The following is a 17,962-nucleotide window of genomic DNA, read 5'->3' as shown; positions in this document are numbered from 1 at the left end:
TGGACATAAAATGACTATTGTTTGTTTTGTTTGTATAGCACAAGTGTCTCTTTATACCATTACTGTCCATCATTCTGTCTCTCTCTCTCTCTCTCTCTCTCTCTCTCTCTCTCTCTCTCTCTCTCTGAGTGTCTGTGTGTGAGTGTGTGTTCTAATCTGTTAGCAGAAGCAGAAAGAATGGCTAATCCTCTTTTATCTCTGCTCTTCAGGCTAATTTGTCTCTCTCACTTTGCGTTTGTGGAAAAGTTAGTGGATAGTAAGTGTGTGGAGGTTTAGGTCAGGAGGGGCGGTGCGGCGGCGTAGGGCTGCGATCGGTCTTCTTTACCATAAAAAGCCGCTGGCAGACCCAGATGTCAGGGATGTTAGGTCAGCGCCTTCTAAACGAGAGGGCAGCGGCGCCAGTCAAGGCTCATTACATCTTTACATTAGGCAACGCTCTTTCTAATCCGCCTCCCTCCGTGTCTCCATCCTCCTCCCTTCCTTTGCTCCCATCCTCCCTCTCCTCTCCTCTCCTCTCCCCTCCACCCCCCCCCCCCCACCTCACATTCTGTCCATCCAGGGCCGCTGTTCCAGGGAGAATTGCAAGTACCTGCATCCTCCTCCGCACCTAAAGACCCAGCTGGAGATCAACGGGAGGAATAACCTCATCCAGCAGAAGAACATGGCAATGCTGGCCCAGCAGATGCAGCTCGCCAACGCCATGATGCCTGGCACGCAGCTACAGCCAGTGGTGAGAGCTCACCTATGCACACACACACACACACACACACACACACACACACACACACACCTGTACACATACACAGGAACATGCACAGGCTCCTTACTATCTGTGTTTTTAAGATACAGATGCTTTCTTTCTGTGTTTCTTTCCACTAGTTTATACATCTAGTTTATCTAAGTGTATCTGGTAACTTTCAGGAAGTCTCGGTGCATATTTAGCAGCTCGTTTGCATCTTCTCTTAATTCTCGTCTTAGCAAATTCTTGGCTGCGTCTGCCAGTGTGAGACCTTGTTTACTGTACACGACATTTTTGGGAATGCGTGGGGACAAAAAATCTGAATGAAAATGAGTTTGAAACATTATGTTCCCTTTTAGAAAGTTTCTCTCAGTGCAAATCAGAAACTAAATAGATGATGTATATAGGTTGTGTATGGTTCTGTATAATGTCCTCCACACAGGGTCTGTACATTGTCCTCACACTGTACTGTGTGGGTTCACAGCAGCGTGTTAGTGCAGATCAATAAAGGACGGTGGTATTGTCATCATCATAAAGTCATTTATACGCTCCCACATATTCAAGAAGGCTTAGTGGCACGCTCCACTGATCTTCAAGGTGATGGTTGAAGTTCCAGTCAGCCAGCCTCAAATGAATCCCTCGCCGCCCGGCCTGCGACACCCCACACACACACATACAGTCAGAGAGAGGGAGCTGTCACTCAGGCTTGAAAGTGACTTAGTCTCCTTTCATCCTTCAGCCCTCACCTCTGTCCTTTATGTTTAAGCAATAACAGTGAAGTGAATGTGTCTCAGACTATTCAAAGGAGCTTCAGGTGCCGCACGCTCGAATGCACACACACACACACACACACACACACACACACGCACTCGGTGAGATTACTGCACTTTCAAACTTGGATTGTGAACACTATTGAAATTGGAACAAAGCGTCTTGCCTATACTCAGAGAAGGACGGTAAGTTGAGTATAGATTGGGTCCGTGTGTACGGCCTGATGCGTGTTTCTGCTTTGAACGGCAGCAAGGACACATACAGTACTTTTGAATGTATGCAAACGTACTGACTCAGCCGATGCCTTATCGTCCTTATCTGGGAACGCGTGTCTGAGCGGAGAAGGCCCATTGAGAGAGGAAAGCCATGAAGGTGTTTAAAGAAGCGATAGATCTGGCTGAGACTGTGAAGGCTCGGCTTTCTGTTGGTGTCAAGGGGAGAGAGACAGCAAGGAACCGAGAGGAGGGAGAGGAAGACAGAACCTGACAGAGAAGTAGGCAGAGTGGAAGAAGAAGAAGAAGGAAAAAGAGGACAGAGGAGATAAATAGTCAGAGGGAAGACAGGCAGGTAAAGTGAAGAAGATAGGAGAGATGGATTCAGACCTACAGCACAAAGGAGGCAAAGCACACAGAGCCGCCGCTGTCGCCGCTCAGTCTCTCGTTTAGTTTCCTGCCCTCACCCTCGGCCTCTCTCTCTGCCTCGTTATTAAGACGCTCTCCCACTTTTGTCCGTGGCCGCCTCCCCTCCCGTGCGTGGGGAGAGCACTTTCGTTTCACGGAGCTGTCCAGAGGGTGATGTTATTAGGGTCCATTACAGCTGACGGTGAATGATGGAGCTTATGATGCTTCTTATTAGAGGAGCCACGTCAGCAGACCGCCCACGTAACAAAAGCTATCTATCTATCTATCTATCTATCTATCTATCTATCTCTCTATCTATATCTATCTATCTATCTATCTATCTATCTATCTATCTATCTATCTATCTATCTATCTATCTATCTATCTATCTATCTATCTATCTATCTATCTATCTCTCTCTCTCTCTCTCTCTCTCTCTCTCTCTCTCTCTCTCTCTCTCTCTCTCTCTCTCTCTCTCTCTCTCTCTCTCTCTCTCTCTCTCTCTCTCTCTCTCTCTCTCTCTATCTATCTATCTATCTATCTATCTATCTATCTATCTATCTATCTATCTATCTATCTCTATCTCACTGAACATTTCACTCAAATGAGCGATGGGTATAAAAACATGAAAGCCAGAGTAAAGATGGTTTTAGTGTTGTGCAGCTTCTGTTATGAATATTATTTCCATATTTGGGTTTGAAGCTAAGCAGGGAGATGTTGAACAGGTCCAGCGGTCCAACGTGGACGTGCACCAGGCTTGACCGCCTCCAAATACATCTCGCTTCAACGTTAATGGAGCTATTGACACAGCGTTTTGGAATGTTTCAGGAGAGCACGCTGTTCTAAATCAACAACACATTAACTACACACTGTCACGCGCCAAATGAGTGGCACAATAATTGACGCCGGCTCATAAAGCTTCCCTTATGCTAATTTTTAGTACAGCTGCAGCACAGTATGACACGATGTCGCAAGGTGTGTCCGGAATAAAAGAGAATGAAACTCATTCAATCAAAGTGGGTTAATGACCCGGCTCCATGTTTAAAAGCGGCTGGTGTTCAAGCAAAAAATGGTACTTTCAAATCAGCAAGCGACAAAAAGAAAGAGAAAGTATCACCACAATGCTTGCAAGATCAAAAGTTTCTATTTAAATGAACTGGTTAATCAACTGAGTGAGCTAAGATAGCAAATGCATTGATTACTAACACATTTAAGGGCAAAATTATGGAGAAAAGGAATCACGGTCCGTTGAATCTGGTGCTGTGTTTTATGTATTACCCGCCCAAAGATAATATTTCTTTTCGTAGCAGAAACAGAAACGCTACTGTAAATATAGAACGCCTCATAGTTCAGCTCTCAATTTGTGACTGAGCGTGGGACTGTAAATACAGAGCGACAGGATGGCGGCGAATAAAAAACATCGCAAGCCATTTTGAAGCATGCAGTCGCTCCGAGATATATAAGTGTGCTCTTTTATGTTTAATTGCATGTTATTTTCCAATTACACGAGGATATTTAACTTCAGCTTAGAACTCAATATATCACATACGGAAACATATTGATTTACTGTATATTTAAGTTATAAGCAAAGTATTTTATAAATGTCTTCCTACAGCTTGATAGATGTGTTAGTATCTCTTTTATATGTCTTTCTAATTTGGATTCTGAATATATAAACCTCTAAACGTCTCTGCTGTAAGGAGACGTACAGTATATTTACTGTACATGAACAGGAGGTGCTGTGTGTGTGCTGTACGGACTGTTTCTACATTGTAAATCTAATCAATTTATCAGACGGCCGTTGGACTTCGTGATTTAAGGCAGGAATTCGTACAGAAAACAGACGTTGTAGGATTTACAGTGAACCAGGTCGACAAGTTGTCGCAGGGTGACATCATGGTTGTGATATTTTACCATTACAAGCTAATGACTGTACGTCTTCTCGGTGACATCATGCATATTTCTTCTCCCCCGACCTTGAAGCTGCCAGCTCAGAGGCCTGACACACCTCCTCTTTTCAAAACACTTTTGCGATAACATGACACCGTTCCTCAGACATTCCGGGCGAAAAATGGAAGAATTTAAAACGCCGGGCGTGCCATTATTGCTGATTTTCTGAATCATCCCGAGAGGAGAAGGGGTTTTCAGAGGAATGTGGCGGTGCGGTCAGTTCTGCTGCTGCTCTATTACTCATTGTGTCATGCTGGCACAGACTCAAGGGACAATCCTCTGACTGGGGCCGAGGTCAGGAACGTGCGGGGAAAACTTTGAGCGCGCTTTGTCAGCCGGCGCACTCCTTAGCTTCATCCTCACAGGCCCCGGATCTGTCGGAGCGCTGCTGAAGACCTTTACTCTGTTAAAACACAACTTCCCTCATCTTAATTTTTCACATGCGACAAAGTGGAGACCTCGGATTAAAAGCTTATAGTCCACTAACAAGCAGCCTTTAAAGTAGACACAGGGGGGAGAATAGAAATCATTTACTGCACATTGTCTCTGTAAATATGTGCCATGAACAGTTGAGCTTATTCATTAAACTCACTTTACATGAATTACTGCACCAGTGACCAATTAGTGTCACATTGTTTTAAGGGGTGACCCAAGTACGATCCAGTGAAACTCAGCAAGATAATGAGCAGCTATACATATTTAAGAGACACTCATCACACACACACATTAGTCATTACTCAAAGGAAAACTAAATTGTCCTCTCTTTAGAACTCCGGCTCTTAAGAGAGGAGAGAGAGAGAGATTCAGAGTGCAAACGGTCGCTGCTTGAGGAAGAGGCACAATGCCACAAGAATGTGTGGGCGATTAGATCGATTGTTGTCATTTAAATAAATTGACAAATAAACTGATCAGGCTTATTAAATGTGTTGATCAGGGCCTCATGAAATCAATCACCAACCACAAATCCTGTCTTCTCATTGCTGTTGGTCGTCGCCTCACTTCGTAGCAGATGTGATTAAATATTCAACATTTTCTGAGATGTGAGTCTGAGATAATTTTGTCAAACTTTGATGCCTTTTTTTTTTTTACATACTGTCCCACTTCTTTTTGCCCACAGCCGATGTTTTCAGTCACACCCAGCCTTGCCACCAATGCCAATGCTGCTGTAGCAGCGGCCACTGCATTTAACCCCTACCTTGGCCCCGTGTCACCTGGCCTGATGCCTGCTGACATCATGCCCAGCGCCCCTTTACTGGTCACCAGCAACCACAATGTCCCTGTACCAGCTGCTGCTGCTGCCGCCGCTGCACAGAAACTCATGAGGACAGACAGACTGGAGGTAAGAAACACGCTCAACACAAACACAAACACAAAGAGCACAGGAACGTGCTGACACACACTGAGAGGATGTATGTAATTATTTTGTCACTCACACTGTCATAGATTACAAAATATAGATCACAAAACTGTAGTAAACATCACACCCACTGAGTCTCCACCTCTGTAAACAGATTGGGCTTTGAAATGTGGGCTGAGCCTGTTTGAATAATGAAGGGATGGGTTGTAAAGTCTTGCCTCAACAATTTCTGTTTGTAGACATTAATTATGTATTATGTATGCTACACAATTTCTGATACAGTAACTTCAGCTCATTATCATAATACAGTGATTAACCTGAGTTAAGCAAAGAGAGAGAGACGTTAATGAGAGCAAACACTGCTGCTGTCAATGCTGCGCCCCATCGACAGGCAGAAGACGCCGCCGCCTGGCACGAGTCCAAGTTATGTTGTATCACTGTGTAATTTTCCAAGAAAATCTTTGATTCTTCCATGAAAGAAATCAGTCATTTGAAAACTGATCCATAGCGCCGCTCCCCCAGCCGTGTTCAGATAATCATTAATTGGACAGTAAGTCAATCTCATCCATTATGCAGCTCCACCCGGGAAACGCTTGCATCGGAATAATGGGAAAATCGTTGCCGGCAAGCGGGAGGTGGGGAAGAATGTTAGGAAGGTTACATTTAAAACGTAGCGTCGGATTGCTGGGTAATTAATGTGGGTGAGGCCGAGGAAGTCTCCGGACCTGATGAATGAGCAGGACAGCACGCAGAGTGAGGGAGCGGGTCAATGACAGGAAAAAGAGATGGAGGGAGAGATGGGAAATCAATTTGCAGACCTGTTGTGGCCATCAGAGAAGGGGGGGGCGGGGGTGGGGGGCTGAGTAGGGGGGCGAGGATAAAAAGTGGTGATTAAATTTCATCGCGCAGTCGTGACTAGTGGGAAGAATTCAGGAGGAGTTGAAGAGGTTTGAGGTGAGTAGCTGTGGTGAGCAGACGACAGCAGCAGCAGCAGCAGCAGCAGCAGCAGCAGAGTCCCACACGAGGCTCCACTCAGACTGGTAATTGAACTGAGCAGAGCTGGAGCTTCTCCAACTCCACAGAACTTCGCATCAACATGCAAAAAACAGGCGGAGAAAAACAGATATGAAATATTCATTGCCTAAACGCAGTAACTGGCAGCAAAAAGGTGGGGGGGTGTGATTGTTTTTAGGGTTCCTCCTGTCTGGATGTATTAAGGCTGAGTGCGGAAACTTTATTTTTTGAGTGGGAAAGTTCATATTCCAGTCTGATCTGTCAAAGAAGTGGGTTTGGGTTAAAAATAGGAGCTCACATAAAAAAAAGGGCCGGGCCATATTTGAGTCTCTATCATGTGTGTGTGTGTGTGTGTGTGTGTGTGTGTGTGTGTGTGTGTGTGTGTGTGGGCGATTCTGAATAAACACTGATGGAATTCTGCAGATGGACGTGCGAGAAGAAATCATTCAGGCTGTTTCCCCCAGACTCAGAAATTCCTAATTTAGATTCTTGCGAGAAGATTATCCGACAAATAATTTCGAGCCCCCCCCTCCGCTCTCTCTCCCTCTCCTTCTCCCTCTCCTTCTCTCTCTCTCTCTCTCCTTCTCTCTCTCTCTCTCTCTCTCTCTCTCTCTCTCTCTCTCTCTCTCTCTCTCTCATACGTTACACTGTAGCACTTCATTGTGTGTGAAATCGTACAGTGCCTTGCTTACCTGCAACCATGGTGATGTAAATTGCCCGGAGGGACAGTTACCATGGGGACTGAAATATGATTAACGTGCCCTCTATTTGTTTGGGCCAGCTAAGCACTTTCGCTGCTTTAGTTTCCATCTAATGCCGCGATTAGCTGCCATTAAGAGAAACGTGCTGCTCCACACCTGGTGAGAGAGTAAGAGAACATCAGATCGCCTCCATTTAGTGTCGTCTTACTTCTTTGTCTCCCCCCCTCCTTCCTCCTCCCCAATTGCCAGCCATCAACACTCACGTCATCCCCGAAGACTTTCCCTCCCTCCCTCCATCTGTCTCCTTGATCCCTGCCTCTCTCTGTCCTTTACTCTTTATTAATCTAGCACTCTTACATTTTCCCTTGTCTGTCCCTTGTTTCCTCCCTCCCTCCCTCCTTCCCTCACTCGCTCGCTCGCTGGCTCCCTCGCCCGCTGCCTCGCTAACATCTGCCTGACAACAAGGCAGCCTGTTTTTTTAAAATAAGACCAGTGGCAGCGGTGGCGATGGTGGCAGTGGTAGAGGACTGTGTGTGTGTGTGTGTGTGTGTGTGTGTGTGTGTGTGTGTGTGTGTGTGTGTGTGTGAGTGTAGGTGTATCTTAATGTTTGAGTGCTTGAGAGAGATGCATAAGAAAGAGACAGAGAGAGAGAGAGAGAGAAAGAGAGGGTGAGACAGCCCTGTCTCATCGCTCATACAAATCGGTGATTGTGGATGATCAGTTGTCTTGACAGGAGACAGAGTCGGGTTAGTTGATAACGGCGCTGGTGGCCTTTTGTCTGCCAGCCAGTCGGCCACAAATCACATCCTGCGTGTATGCAGACAGCCAGACTGGTAAACAGACATTTCGTAAAACACGGCGTTCTATCACAATAACTGATATATATCGATACGGCGCGCCATGTAATTGCCTCTGGTTTTGGAGGAGGAGGAGAGGATCTGAGATGTGATCCAGACCCTCTGATCCTCACTGCAGAGCTGTTTAAGCGTCACAATCTAATTCGGCAAAACCAAAACGCCATCACATAGATTATATGTACACCAACCTTGCATGAGTGTGTGTGTGTGTGTGTGTGTGTGTGTGTGTAAGGGGGGGTTGATTACGTCAGCCCCAGCCTCTCTGGAGGATAACCTGTCTCATATTTCCCATGGGCCTCATTGAGAAGGTACGCCGGTGTCTCCCCTGATGACCGCGCCGATGCTGCCCCCTGCTGTCTGTCTCAGGGAAGGACAAGGACAAATCAAGTCTTTTTGAATAATAGATAGCTGCTGCCTGATTGATGAGTGTGTAAATACTGATTAGGGGCTGTTCTGCTTATTACTCAACAGTAATGGCCCGAGCCTGTCAGTATGATGGGTGAGTTCTGTCTGGCAAAGTGATCGTAAGCGAGTAGAGTGATTACTTCATCAAATGTTAAAGGGAAAAGTGGCTTCAGGACTTTATAATGTGTGTGTGTGTGTGTGTGTGTGTGTGTGTGTGTGTGTGTGTGTGTCCATTATGTATGTATTGGTTATTGTTTGTGTTAAAGTTTTACTGCTGGTAGTAATGTTTGTGTATCTTTGTGTCCGCCAGGTGTGTCGGGAATACCAGCGGGGAAACTGCACACGCGGGGAGAACGACTGCCGCTTCGCTCACCCGTCGGACAGCACCATGATCGACACCAACGACAACACGGTCACCGTGTGCATGGACTACATCAAGGGCCGCTGCTCCAGGGAGAAGTGCAAGTACTTCCACCCGCCGGCTCACCTGCAGGCCAAGATCAAGGCCGCCCAGCACCAAGTCAACCAGGCCGCGGCTGCTGCAGCCATGGTAGGTTTCTGTCCAGACGTCCAGCCAGCGAGACGGAGTCGGTCTGAGGCGCCTCTGCTCAGGCTCAGCCACAGCTCAGTTTATACACGCGTCCTGGTGATTTATGACGAGCCAGCATTGTTTCCTAGAATAGAACCCATAGACGCATTATTAGCAAATCTCGGGTGATTACCTGAATAAGTCATCAAGCGTTTTTACGTTTAACGAGGCCGCATTTTAATAAACAAACTGGGTAATAATTAACTTTGTGGGATTTGGGGTCATTCAGTATTCACCGTTGTTCTAATTATGTTTTTGGCTATTCAGGGATTAGAGGCTTAATTCTTTGGGATAGATTTGTTTCCTTTAAAGCTGAAATCTGTCACAATCTATTCACAACCCGTTTCTGTGATCCTCTACGGAGGTCAGAGGTCACCGAAATTCTGTTTGACGTGGTTCTAACCACGACGATCATGGCGTAGCATCACAGATCACTTGGAAATCATCTCAAGTTGAGTAAAGTTTATACATCCTTTGCATTCAACCCACCAGACTCCAGGTCAACAGCCTGGTGCCTTGCTCAAGGGCAATGGCAGGAGCCTTAACTCCTATCTTAACTGCAATTTTATTGGTTGGGGAGTCTGGAGTACCTGAAAGGGAAGCCACACTGACCCAGGGAGATTTTGCCACAGCTCCTCACGGCATGGACTAGGAGCCGACTTTGGATTGGAACCCCGGCAACAGTGCCAAACTACTGTGCTGCCCTAAATTGATCTGGTTGAGCGCTGTAACCAGATGCACAACTGCTTTTACCCTTCAGCAAGGGCAACATATTGCACATCCACTGACATAAGCCTCGTGCACCAAAGCAGTTAAGTTCTACTGCATTTCTTAAAAGGGTAATCGATCTGAACAGCTCACATTTAGTTATTACCTTTCCAAAGGAGTGTGTGACATCATCCTTGAATGCCCCATCTTCCTTTTTTATTGTGTATTTTTTGAAGCTGAGCTTAGTCTTCAAAAGCTATTATTCACTCTCCTCTCTCCATTCGGCTCCTCCGTCTCCTCAGCAGATGTGCCGTTTTCTCATTTTGGCAGTCGTGTAAAAGCCCATTTACTCCAGTCGGCCATTGTCAAATGTGAAAGGTTTATCCATTACTGTCGATTTTCTTCAATGTACGGGACTACAAAAATGACAGAGATGATGCCACATTTATACCACACCTCTACTCTGAATGAACAGAAATGTGTCAGGCGTAACATGTGGCACTACTGAATACAGATGACATACAATTAGGACATTTCACAAAGTATATGTTGCAGATTTCAGCTTTAAAGGTGCTGTTTGTGTCGATAACTGCTATTATATAGAGTGAATGTATGCGTTATTAGCAGCAGGCTGTAATGATCGTCCCTCCCTCCTCTTCTCTCTGCTGCTGTACTCGTGCGTATTTGCCTGTAGCTGATAGACGTAGTGTATATTACTCTAGATGTAAACTGTCAAGGTTATTATTCATCCCGGTCCTATTTCTTTAAGTGCACACGATGATTTGTTGCTCAGCCAAGTACCGTAGATTATCCAGGAAACCAACATGACTGCTATAAGAAGTTACAGTTGATTAAGAGGACTTTAGATGAAATGACATGAAGGCCCATAATTCTCTTCAGTAACCCTGCAGCCATTAATGTGCATGTCCTGCTCTTGTTATTGTTGTATATTGCATTCCAATGATTTGTTTTGTTTTGTTTTGTTTTGTTTGTTTGTTGTTTTGTTTTTTTTGTTTTTTTTATGTTTTATTTCTCACCAACCCACACTGCACTGCTGCCCCCATGATGCACCTCTCCGCTTGCTGGTTTATGTTAATGCGCTTGAACCCCCATTGGCCCATTGCCGTCATGTGCTCGCTGCCTGCTAATTAAGACTCAGTCGGCTGCCAAATCACTGAAGCGGCCCTTCGACGCAACTTTTGACCTGGTACTATGACCTTTCACCTTCTAGCTTTGGCATGTAGCTATGTTGTAGTGGCTACATTTGTAGCTGTGGCTAAAACAGTAAAGTAGATGTTAAAGGAGGAAACACTGAGGGGTGATGAACTGATCGTAGCAAACATCCACCTGTAGATTTTATTTAATATCCATTTGCATCTTCATCTACTACCATGAAACGGAACTCTTCTTCTTTACCCGCTTACCGTGCGGTCAGTTCATCTCCTCAAGTGAATCCAGCATGAAAATGTACAGTTGTAGTGTCTGAGAAGCTGTGGTAGACTTTGCATGATCTTATCACTTCCCATACTGCATGTTTAATTGTTGGAGAGGTTCCAGTCTTAACACGGCCTGTAGTTTACTGTTATCATGGAGCGAGCAGTGCAGCTTCTCCCTAACCACATCGTTCCTGTTAATGGTCCAACAGTCATTAAAGTCACTTTTATTAGAGCCATGATGAACCCTCTGGAGTCTCAGTCATTTTTGGAATTATGCGTTTTCTTTAATTTCACTGTAATTTCCAATTTAAAAGTACTTTAATGAACAATATGGCAACTTTTTCCACAAATTGTTTTGAAATTCAAAATGATTCATGTGGCAATGAAGCATAATTTGAAAAGTGAAGAACAATTTTCTAGAATTGTTGTTGAAAGTTTCTTTGTTCTGACAAACCTTTTCTATAGATGTTCCCTTGTTTATTTTTTAAGATTTTTATTTGATTTTATAGAAGCTGCTACAAAGATATAGAAAATCAGGAACCCTTATATATTATTTAAAAAAATGTTTTATTTATTTTTGCTAGAATGATTTTTTTCCCCTGTAAAAAAAAGAGCTAAGACTTCAGAGGGTCAACAAAGACACAGAGAGAGAGAGAGAGAGAAAGAGCAGTAGTCAGTATAAATATGTTTCTGAGTCGTTGGTTGATCAGTCTATCAGCCCCTCTATGCAGCCTAGTCCACTGCTTGCTTGTTTGTCGTAGCCATATGGAAACTTCATCTTCTAACGGAATTCTTTCCCCCCTCTCTCTCTGTCCTGAATGTCACCGCCACCTTTCATCCTCCTCTCTCCCCCCACCCCCGACCCCCTTTGTGCCGGCGCTGTCGCCCCCTTCACCAGGGGCTCCCTCCCGTCTTGCCTCCTTTACCAAAGAGACCTGCACTTGAAAAAGCCAACGGTGCCACCACGATGTTCAACGCCGGCGTATTCCAGTACCAACAGGCCCTGGCCAACATGCAGTTTCAGCAGCAGGCCGCCTTCATACCATCAGGTGAGGCTTCTGTGGTCACGACCCCGCCGCTCGTGCCTGTCAGCTCACGTGTAGTTTCTCATGAAGCCCCATTGTGTTTTGGCAGCAGCAGTGAATGGCTGAATGACTGATTTCATTCATGGTGGGAAGATACTGCCTGTTTTACAAATCATATTGAGAGTATTGTTCTGGCATGATTCATCACCTGACAACAGCTGATGGTGGCTGTAGAGAGCAGCGTGCAAAGTCAGGGAAAAGGACATGATATGACATCACCCTGGTTGTGTTCTGTTGGTGATTTAGACTAAAGGGTCCAATACTTACGGCCAAGCTGTACTTCAGTCAGCTCTGTGTTTCATTCATTTTGGTGTCTGCTTGATCGCTTTAATATCCAGTGTGGCTGGAGCTGACCTTTTGATTTGATTGCTAAGAGTACGATCACACACACACACAGAGACAGACACACTCCTTGCTCTAGTGTCGTCTCCCATTGGGTAGACAAATCCATACTGGGATGTTTTGTCATTATCGAGCACTGCAGCATGGAGGAGGAAACAAAATGTGTCTCGATGTTTAATGAGACCAGAGAGCAACAGGGGCGCTGGGGACATTACACATCCCCTTCTACTGCCTCCACACATTTCCATCTCGTCTCACAGTCTCAGTGTGTGTGTGTGTGTAATCAGAGCTTTCAGATGTAAGCAGAATTTACGTCACACACACCCTCGTGGACACGGAAAGTATCATTTGACCTTAAAGCCACTCCTTTGAAGTTGGATGCTTTAACTCCCCGAAAAAGGTCAAAGAGCACCCAACACCCAGGAGTGTGTTTACTTTACCAACCCTAGTGATGTCATAAGGGTCCCTGACTTTGCACGGCGCCCACTGTAGCCACAAACGACTTGTCACAGCTGAATAATGCTGCTCAACACCATTAAATTAAATCTGATGATTAAAACAGGCAGGCTACGTGGACACACAGGCACACACACACACACACACACACACACACACACACAGCTTGTTTGAAGTGATCTTTTTTCTGGACGCTCCGATGCCATCTCACACTGTGTCCCATATTCCTCATCTGACAGCCTAAGAATAGCCTGCCATCGATCCCGCGTGTGAGCGATTCTGTTACTCGTCCTCACAGTATCACGCTGTCAGGTCGCTGCAAAGTAGAGTGTGTGCGTGTGCGCGTGCGTGTGCGTGTGTGTGTGTGTGTGTCTGTGTCTGTGCAGAATGAAAGCAGGTCAGTCTAGTGGAAGTGGAAGTGACAGGAAAATGGGACATTTAGTAGTTTTTAATTGGACTTCCCATTAAAATAAACTGGGTTTGTAAACTGCGCAACAGCACCCCCTATCCAGAGCTTTGTGCAGCTGCTTCCTTATATTGTGCAGTCTCGCAGAAACAGTATGTGGCATGTGTGATTAGTCCTTCCTTGTCAATATTGTTGCACTATTGATCACAAGCATGGTGTTCGGAGCCGTGTAGCTCATTCTTAGTGACGTTTGAGCAAATGTTGTCTGACTTTGTAACATTTCTCATTGGTTTTCTTGATTTCCCTCTCCTCCCCTACTCAACCCACCCCCTGTTGCAATGCGTGATGGGCAGGCTCGATATTGTGCATGGCACCAGGTGTTGGTAGGTGCCAGCTTTCCTTTCTGATTATCACTTTTCATTCACGTTGTGTTTACATGTAGCCTCTCCTCCGTACAGCTAATCTGCGGATGTTAAGTAGCCATAGTGTGAATTTGTGTCATTTCTATTGGATGTTATGAAATGTGTGTGTAGCCCAGTCCTACAGTGTTCTGCTCTGTAATATGTAGTTTTTGTATGGAATGAACTTTTTTTGCCCTGTTGTTCCCAAACTATTCTAACCTGTGGAGCGTTGCATCATTACACAGTCATATAAACATGAGGGGCAGCAGCACTTCGCTAAAGTTATCGCCTCATTTCAGAAGAAATCCTTAGACTTTCTTAGATTTTACGGATGCAAACATGTAAAATGCTTCACATTTGGACCACTTCACCTGCCTGTGTGTTCTCTCTTCCCCCGCCAAGTACCCATGATGCACGGTGCTAATCCGGCCACTGTGTCCGCAGCCACCACATCTGCCACAAGTGTTCCCTTCGCAACCGCAACAGCCAATCAGGTTTGCTCTCCTCCTCTCTCTCTCTCTCTCTCTCTCTCTCTCTCTCTCTCTCTCTCTCTCTCTCTCTCTCTCTCTCTCTCTCTCTCTCTCTCTCTGATGTCTTGGCGTCTGTCACTTTATTAGGGCTTTTTCTTGTCCTTAGATTCCCTTTGAAAGCTCTGCATGCATGAGGCTCATCTCTGATCTTGGCAGAGCGTCCGCAGAGCGACACTGTCATTAGCTAGACGATTCCCTTTTTCATCTTATTTAAATGATAATAACAGTGTAAGCGCTGTTTGACCTCATTTCAACTTCTGTCCTCTCCGTCGCGCTTGTTTATTCATCCTCATCTCTGTCTCACTCTCGCTCTGCCCCTCCCTCCCTCTCTCTCTCTCTCTCTCTCTCTCTCTCTCTCCCTCCTCGCTCTCTCTCTTTTCCCTCTCGTGCAGATTCCAATAATATCTGCCGACCATCTGACTAGTCACAAGTATGTGACCCAGATGTAGGAGTCTCAATCAGAACAGTATGTACCGCACCTCTCTCTAACATCTCACACGTTGCACTTTGACCAAAAGCGATCTGTTACTTTCCACCCAAACACCACCGCTATGTGACTTCTCGCAGCTTTCCGAGGCGCTTTGCGAGGGCGTGGCGTTTGTTCTCTTTCTTCCATGTTGAGGTGCTGTGTGGTCGCTGCCTATTTAGGAGCCACGTGCTCACCAGTCATTTGATTAGCCTCAACTGAAAGTCAACAGCCAAACAGAATTCCTTTCTTCCCCTCTGATGTGATTTGTTTCTTGATTACAGCTTCCTTGCTCGCAGTCATAAATGTCTGAGAATGAGACATAAGATGAGAACATGAAACCAGTTAATGCTAAAGAAATACATACATGAGCTCAGGGTCAAAGTGTAAGAGTGTATCAGTGTGTGTTGATCTCTGTTCGGCGTTCATTCCCGTCTTAATCGACCTTTTTTTCCCTCTCTGTTGTAGATGGAACTGGAGTGCGCCGGTGTCCTCGATTAGCGGTCACCCCTCACGCCCGTCACACACGCCGGGCGAAAAACGGAGAACCAAATGTTTAAAATTGGGATCGGAGTTAATCTGCATGTTAGCGTAGGAGGAGGAGGCGCGGTTTGTTAGTTTCCTTGTGTGTTTCATGCAAAACAATAATCAAACAGAAAACGAACTTCATTCACATCAAATTCTGCCTTTGTGCTCTGTGGAGGCAAACTTAACCTTTATTCACCGGACACACTTTGAATGTCGACACGAGCTGACGGATAAATGATAAGATTGGTACGTCCATTGACCAAGAATCACCGTTTTGTTTTCATTTTCTTTCGGTTATCGGCCAGGACGTGTTGATTCGTTTACACAAAGGTGCACAGAAGAGTGAAGACTGAACCACATATGCATGCACGGTGATGCTTTTATTTTCTGTTTAATCAGTGAAAAGGGAAATAGGCGAGTGCAGAGGAGGTAACTGAGCGTGTGCGAGGTTTGTGTCTGTCTGTCTGTCTTCTCTGTGACGTCACACGTCTCCTGTAACGTGCCATACATCTCAAAAACGGGAATGGTATTCAAAGCAAGTGTTACAAAGTGTTACAAATCAAACAATTCCCTTTAATAAGTCTGTATTTTCTCTTTCCCAGATCGCCTGCTTTATCCAAATCTTCGACTGAATGATTGATTTTTTTTCTTGGACTTCGTGTTGTCCTTTTTTAGACGGGAAATGTCGGAATAAGCGTCGACGCAGAACTGTAGTTGAGGGTTAAAAGGCAGCAGCATGCATGGTTAAAGGAGGAAGGCAGTGCTGGTGGTGTTGGAGGTGCGACTCTGTGATCTCTGTGATTGAGGGATAACAGCAAAAACTTTCACTTTCACTCCTAGACGAGAGGGGAGCAGCTGCTTGTCAACAGGAATTCTGTGTCTTTTGTGTATTTTTGTAATCACCACAGAAACGGGGGGATGTAAAAGTGGAATACCGGAACGCACTTCCACTTTCAGTTCTCTCCTCGCAGCACAGCTGCAACGGCAAAAAAAAGAAAGAGAGGAACTTAAAACCCGACCGGGAACCGATTGTCGGAGTCGGTCGCCTTCTGGCCTGAAGCGAACTGCAGCCTTGAGTCTAAACTCCTGCGACGAGGTGATTCAGATCCAAACCCCAAAATCCTGCGATCACAGGCGATGGGACGACGGATTTGATCTGTGCGAACTGATTGGTGTTTCATTTCCACAGTTGTGCGTATTTTAAGTAAGATTTGTGGGAAGTGGATCCAGCGTAGTGTATATAGTCTGACATATTTAAGAGGTCGTTTCATACGTCTACCTGAGAACTGCGTTTCTGATCGTCAGCCAAAGTCGTTTTTTGTGTGTGTGTGTCATGGATATTAGATGTCGTGGGTAGACTAGCAGGGCTCGACTCTCGGGGCTGATGTCAGAGAGTCCCGGTGTGGGTTTGCGTGTTTGGAGTAGATCTCTAGAACCGTTTGTGTTTTCGTTCCGTTCTCTGTGTTCTTCAGGCATAATTAATCGGTGGATAGTACAGGGAAAGTGGCAAGTGTGTTATTAACGATTGTATTACTCATCCAAAGCCTTAGAATGTACCATCGGGTCAGCACAATGCAACACGCCATTTTGAACCATCCAGTTGCCTAATCCACGCCATATTAACACACACAGAGCACTATGTTATTGTTGTTTTCCTTCATTTTGTTGTCGTTGATTCAGAGACGAGTGTTTCATTTCGTTTAGTCTGGAAGATATTTTGATATTTAGTTCAATTCTTTTGGGTTTTTCTGATTATATTTATCTTTCTTATAATGAATATAAAGTGTGTGTTTGTGTGTTCCTCATGCACAGGTTTCTGAAATTCCATGTATTGTTAATTTTACTATGATTATGATTGTAAACTCAATATTTTCTACTTTATGCATATTGTTGAACTGTATGCATAGTGTTCATTTCTCTAGTCCTTTTGTGTTCTTTGAACAAAGATGTTTTATATGAGTATCTAACAGTGAGGAAATAATAGAACAGAGAGGCAAAGTTGTCAGCGTGGCAACGATCGCCGATAACCGAGTAATATTTTAATGATTGTATGGTTTGTAACTAGTCATATAAGAAAAAAAAAGACTATTATAAAAATCTAGTTCTTAGATGTTTAGAGTAAAGATGTTATTTTCTACTGTATCCATTTCAGATAGTAACTATTGTTTTAATATTTTTACTCTCCCTGGAAATTGGGCCATGTTGGAAAACAAGCTGCATATTTGATCACTTTTTTCGGGGGGGCGTTGCCGGCGGGGGTCAGGTGACCGTGGTGAATGGTGGCGGATGAGTGATCTGCACGCTCGTCCCCGGACTCAGCCGACTGCAAACCAATACGGGAAAAAGGGGGAGGGGGGGAGGGGCGGGGAGGGGGCGGGGCGTCTGGAGGCGATAAAGGTTGACTTTTTTGCACTTCTGTACATAGTCAAAAAAGAGAGAATCATGTATATTGAGATCTTATTTTGAATAAAAAAAACGACGTCTATAACGACAAGGAATTTTGCTAGGATAACAAAAAAAAAAAATCTTACGAAAGGCTGAACAAAATTGCTTGCATCAAAGGGCACTGAGTTCTGACTCTCCGACCCCTTTCAGAAAAGG

At 45.0% G+C, this 17,962-nt stretch overlaps 1 protein-coding gene across 5 annotated transcripts in view; it reads left to right on the top strand.

Moving 5' to 3' along the window:
- LOC142995407 (muscleblind-like protein 1) overlaps positions 1-17,705 on the top strand; it is a 59,097-nt gene extending 41,392 nt beyond the window's left edge. For 2 of the 5 annotated variants that reach the window (XM_076146437.1, XM_076146436.1), the window contains exons 3-10: positions 560-730; positions 5,198-5,419; positions 8,725-8,964; positions 12,046-12,196; positions 13,790-13,819; positions 14,240-14,331; positions 14,760-14,833; positions 15,302-17,705. In XM_076146437.1, coding sequence (XP_076002552.1) covers positions 560-730; positions 5,198-5,419; positions 8,725-8,964; positions 12,046-12,196; positions 13,790-13,819; positions 14,240-14,331; positions 14,760-14,816 — 963 coding nt within the window. In that variant the 3' untranslated portion in view covers positions 14,817-14,833; positions 15,302-17,705. Of the gene's footprint in view, positions 1-559; positions 731-5,197; positions 5,420-8,724; positions 8,965-10,864; positions 10,919-12,045; positions 12,197-13,789; positions 13,820-14,239; positions 14,332-14,759; positions 14,834-15,301 lie in introns of all 5 variants that reach the window. The other 3 variants (XM_076146440.1, XM_076146439.1, XM_076146438.1) reach the window with 3 other exon arrangements.
- Positions 17,706-17,962: the final 257 nt, after the last annotated feature.

This window comes from Genypterus blacodes, unplaced genomic scaffold, assembly GCF_046128005.1.
Source record: "Genypterus blacodes isolate CSIRO-AG114 ecotype Tasmania unplaced genomic scaffold, CSIRO-AGI_Gbla_v1 ptg000032l_1, whole genome shotgun sequence".
Lineage (NCBI taxonomy): Eukaryota > Metazoa > Chordata > Actinopteri > Ophidiiformes > Ophidiidae > Genypterus > Genypterus blacodes.
This window is presented reverse-complemented; position numbering and strand designations above follow the sequence as displayed.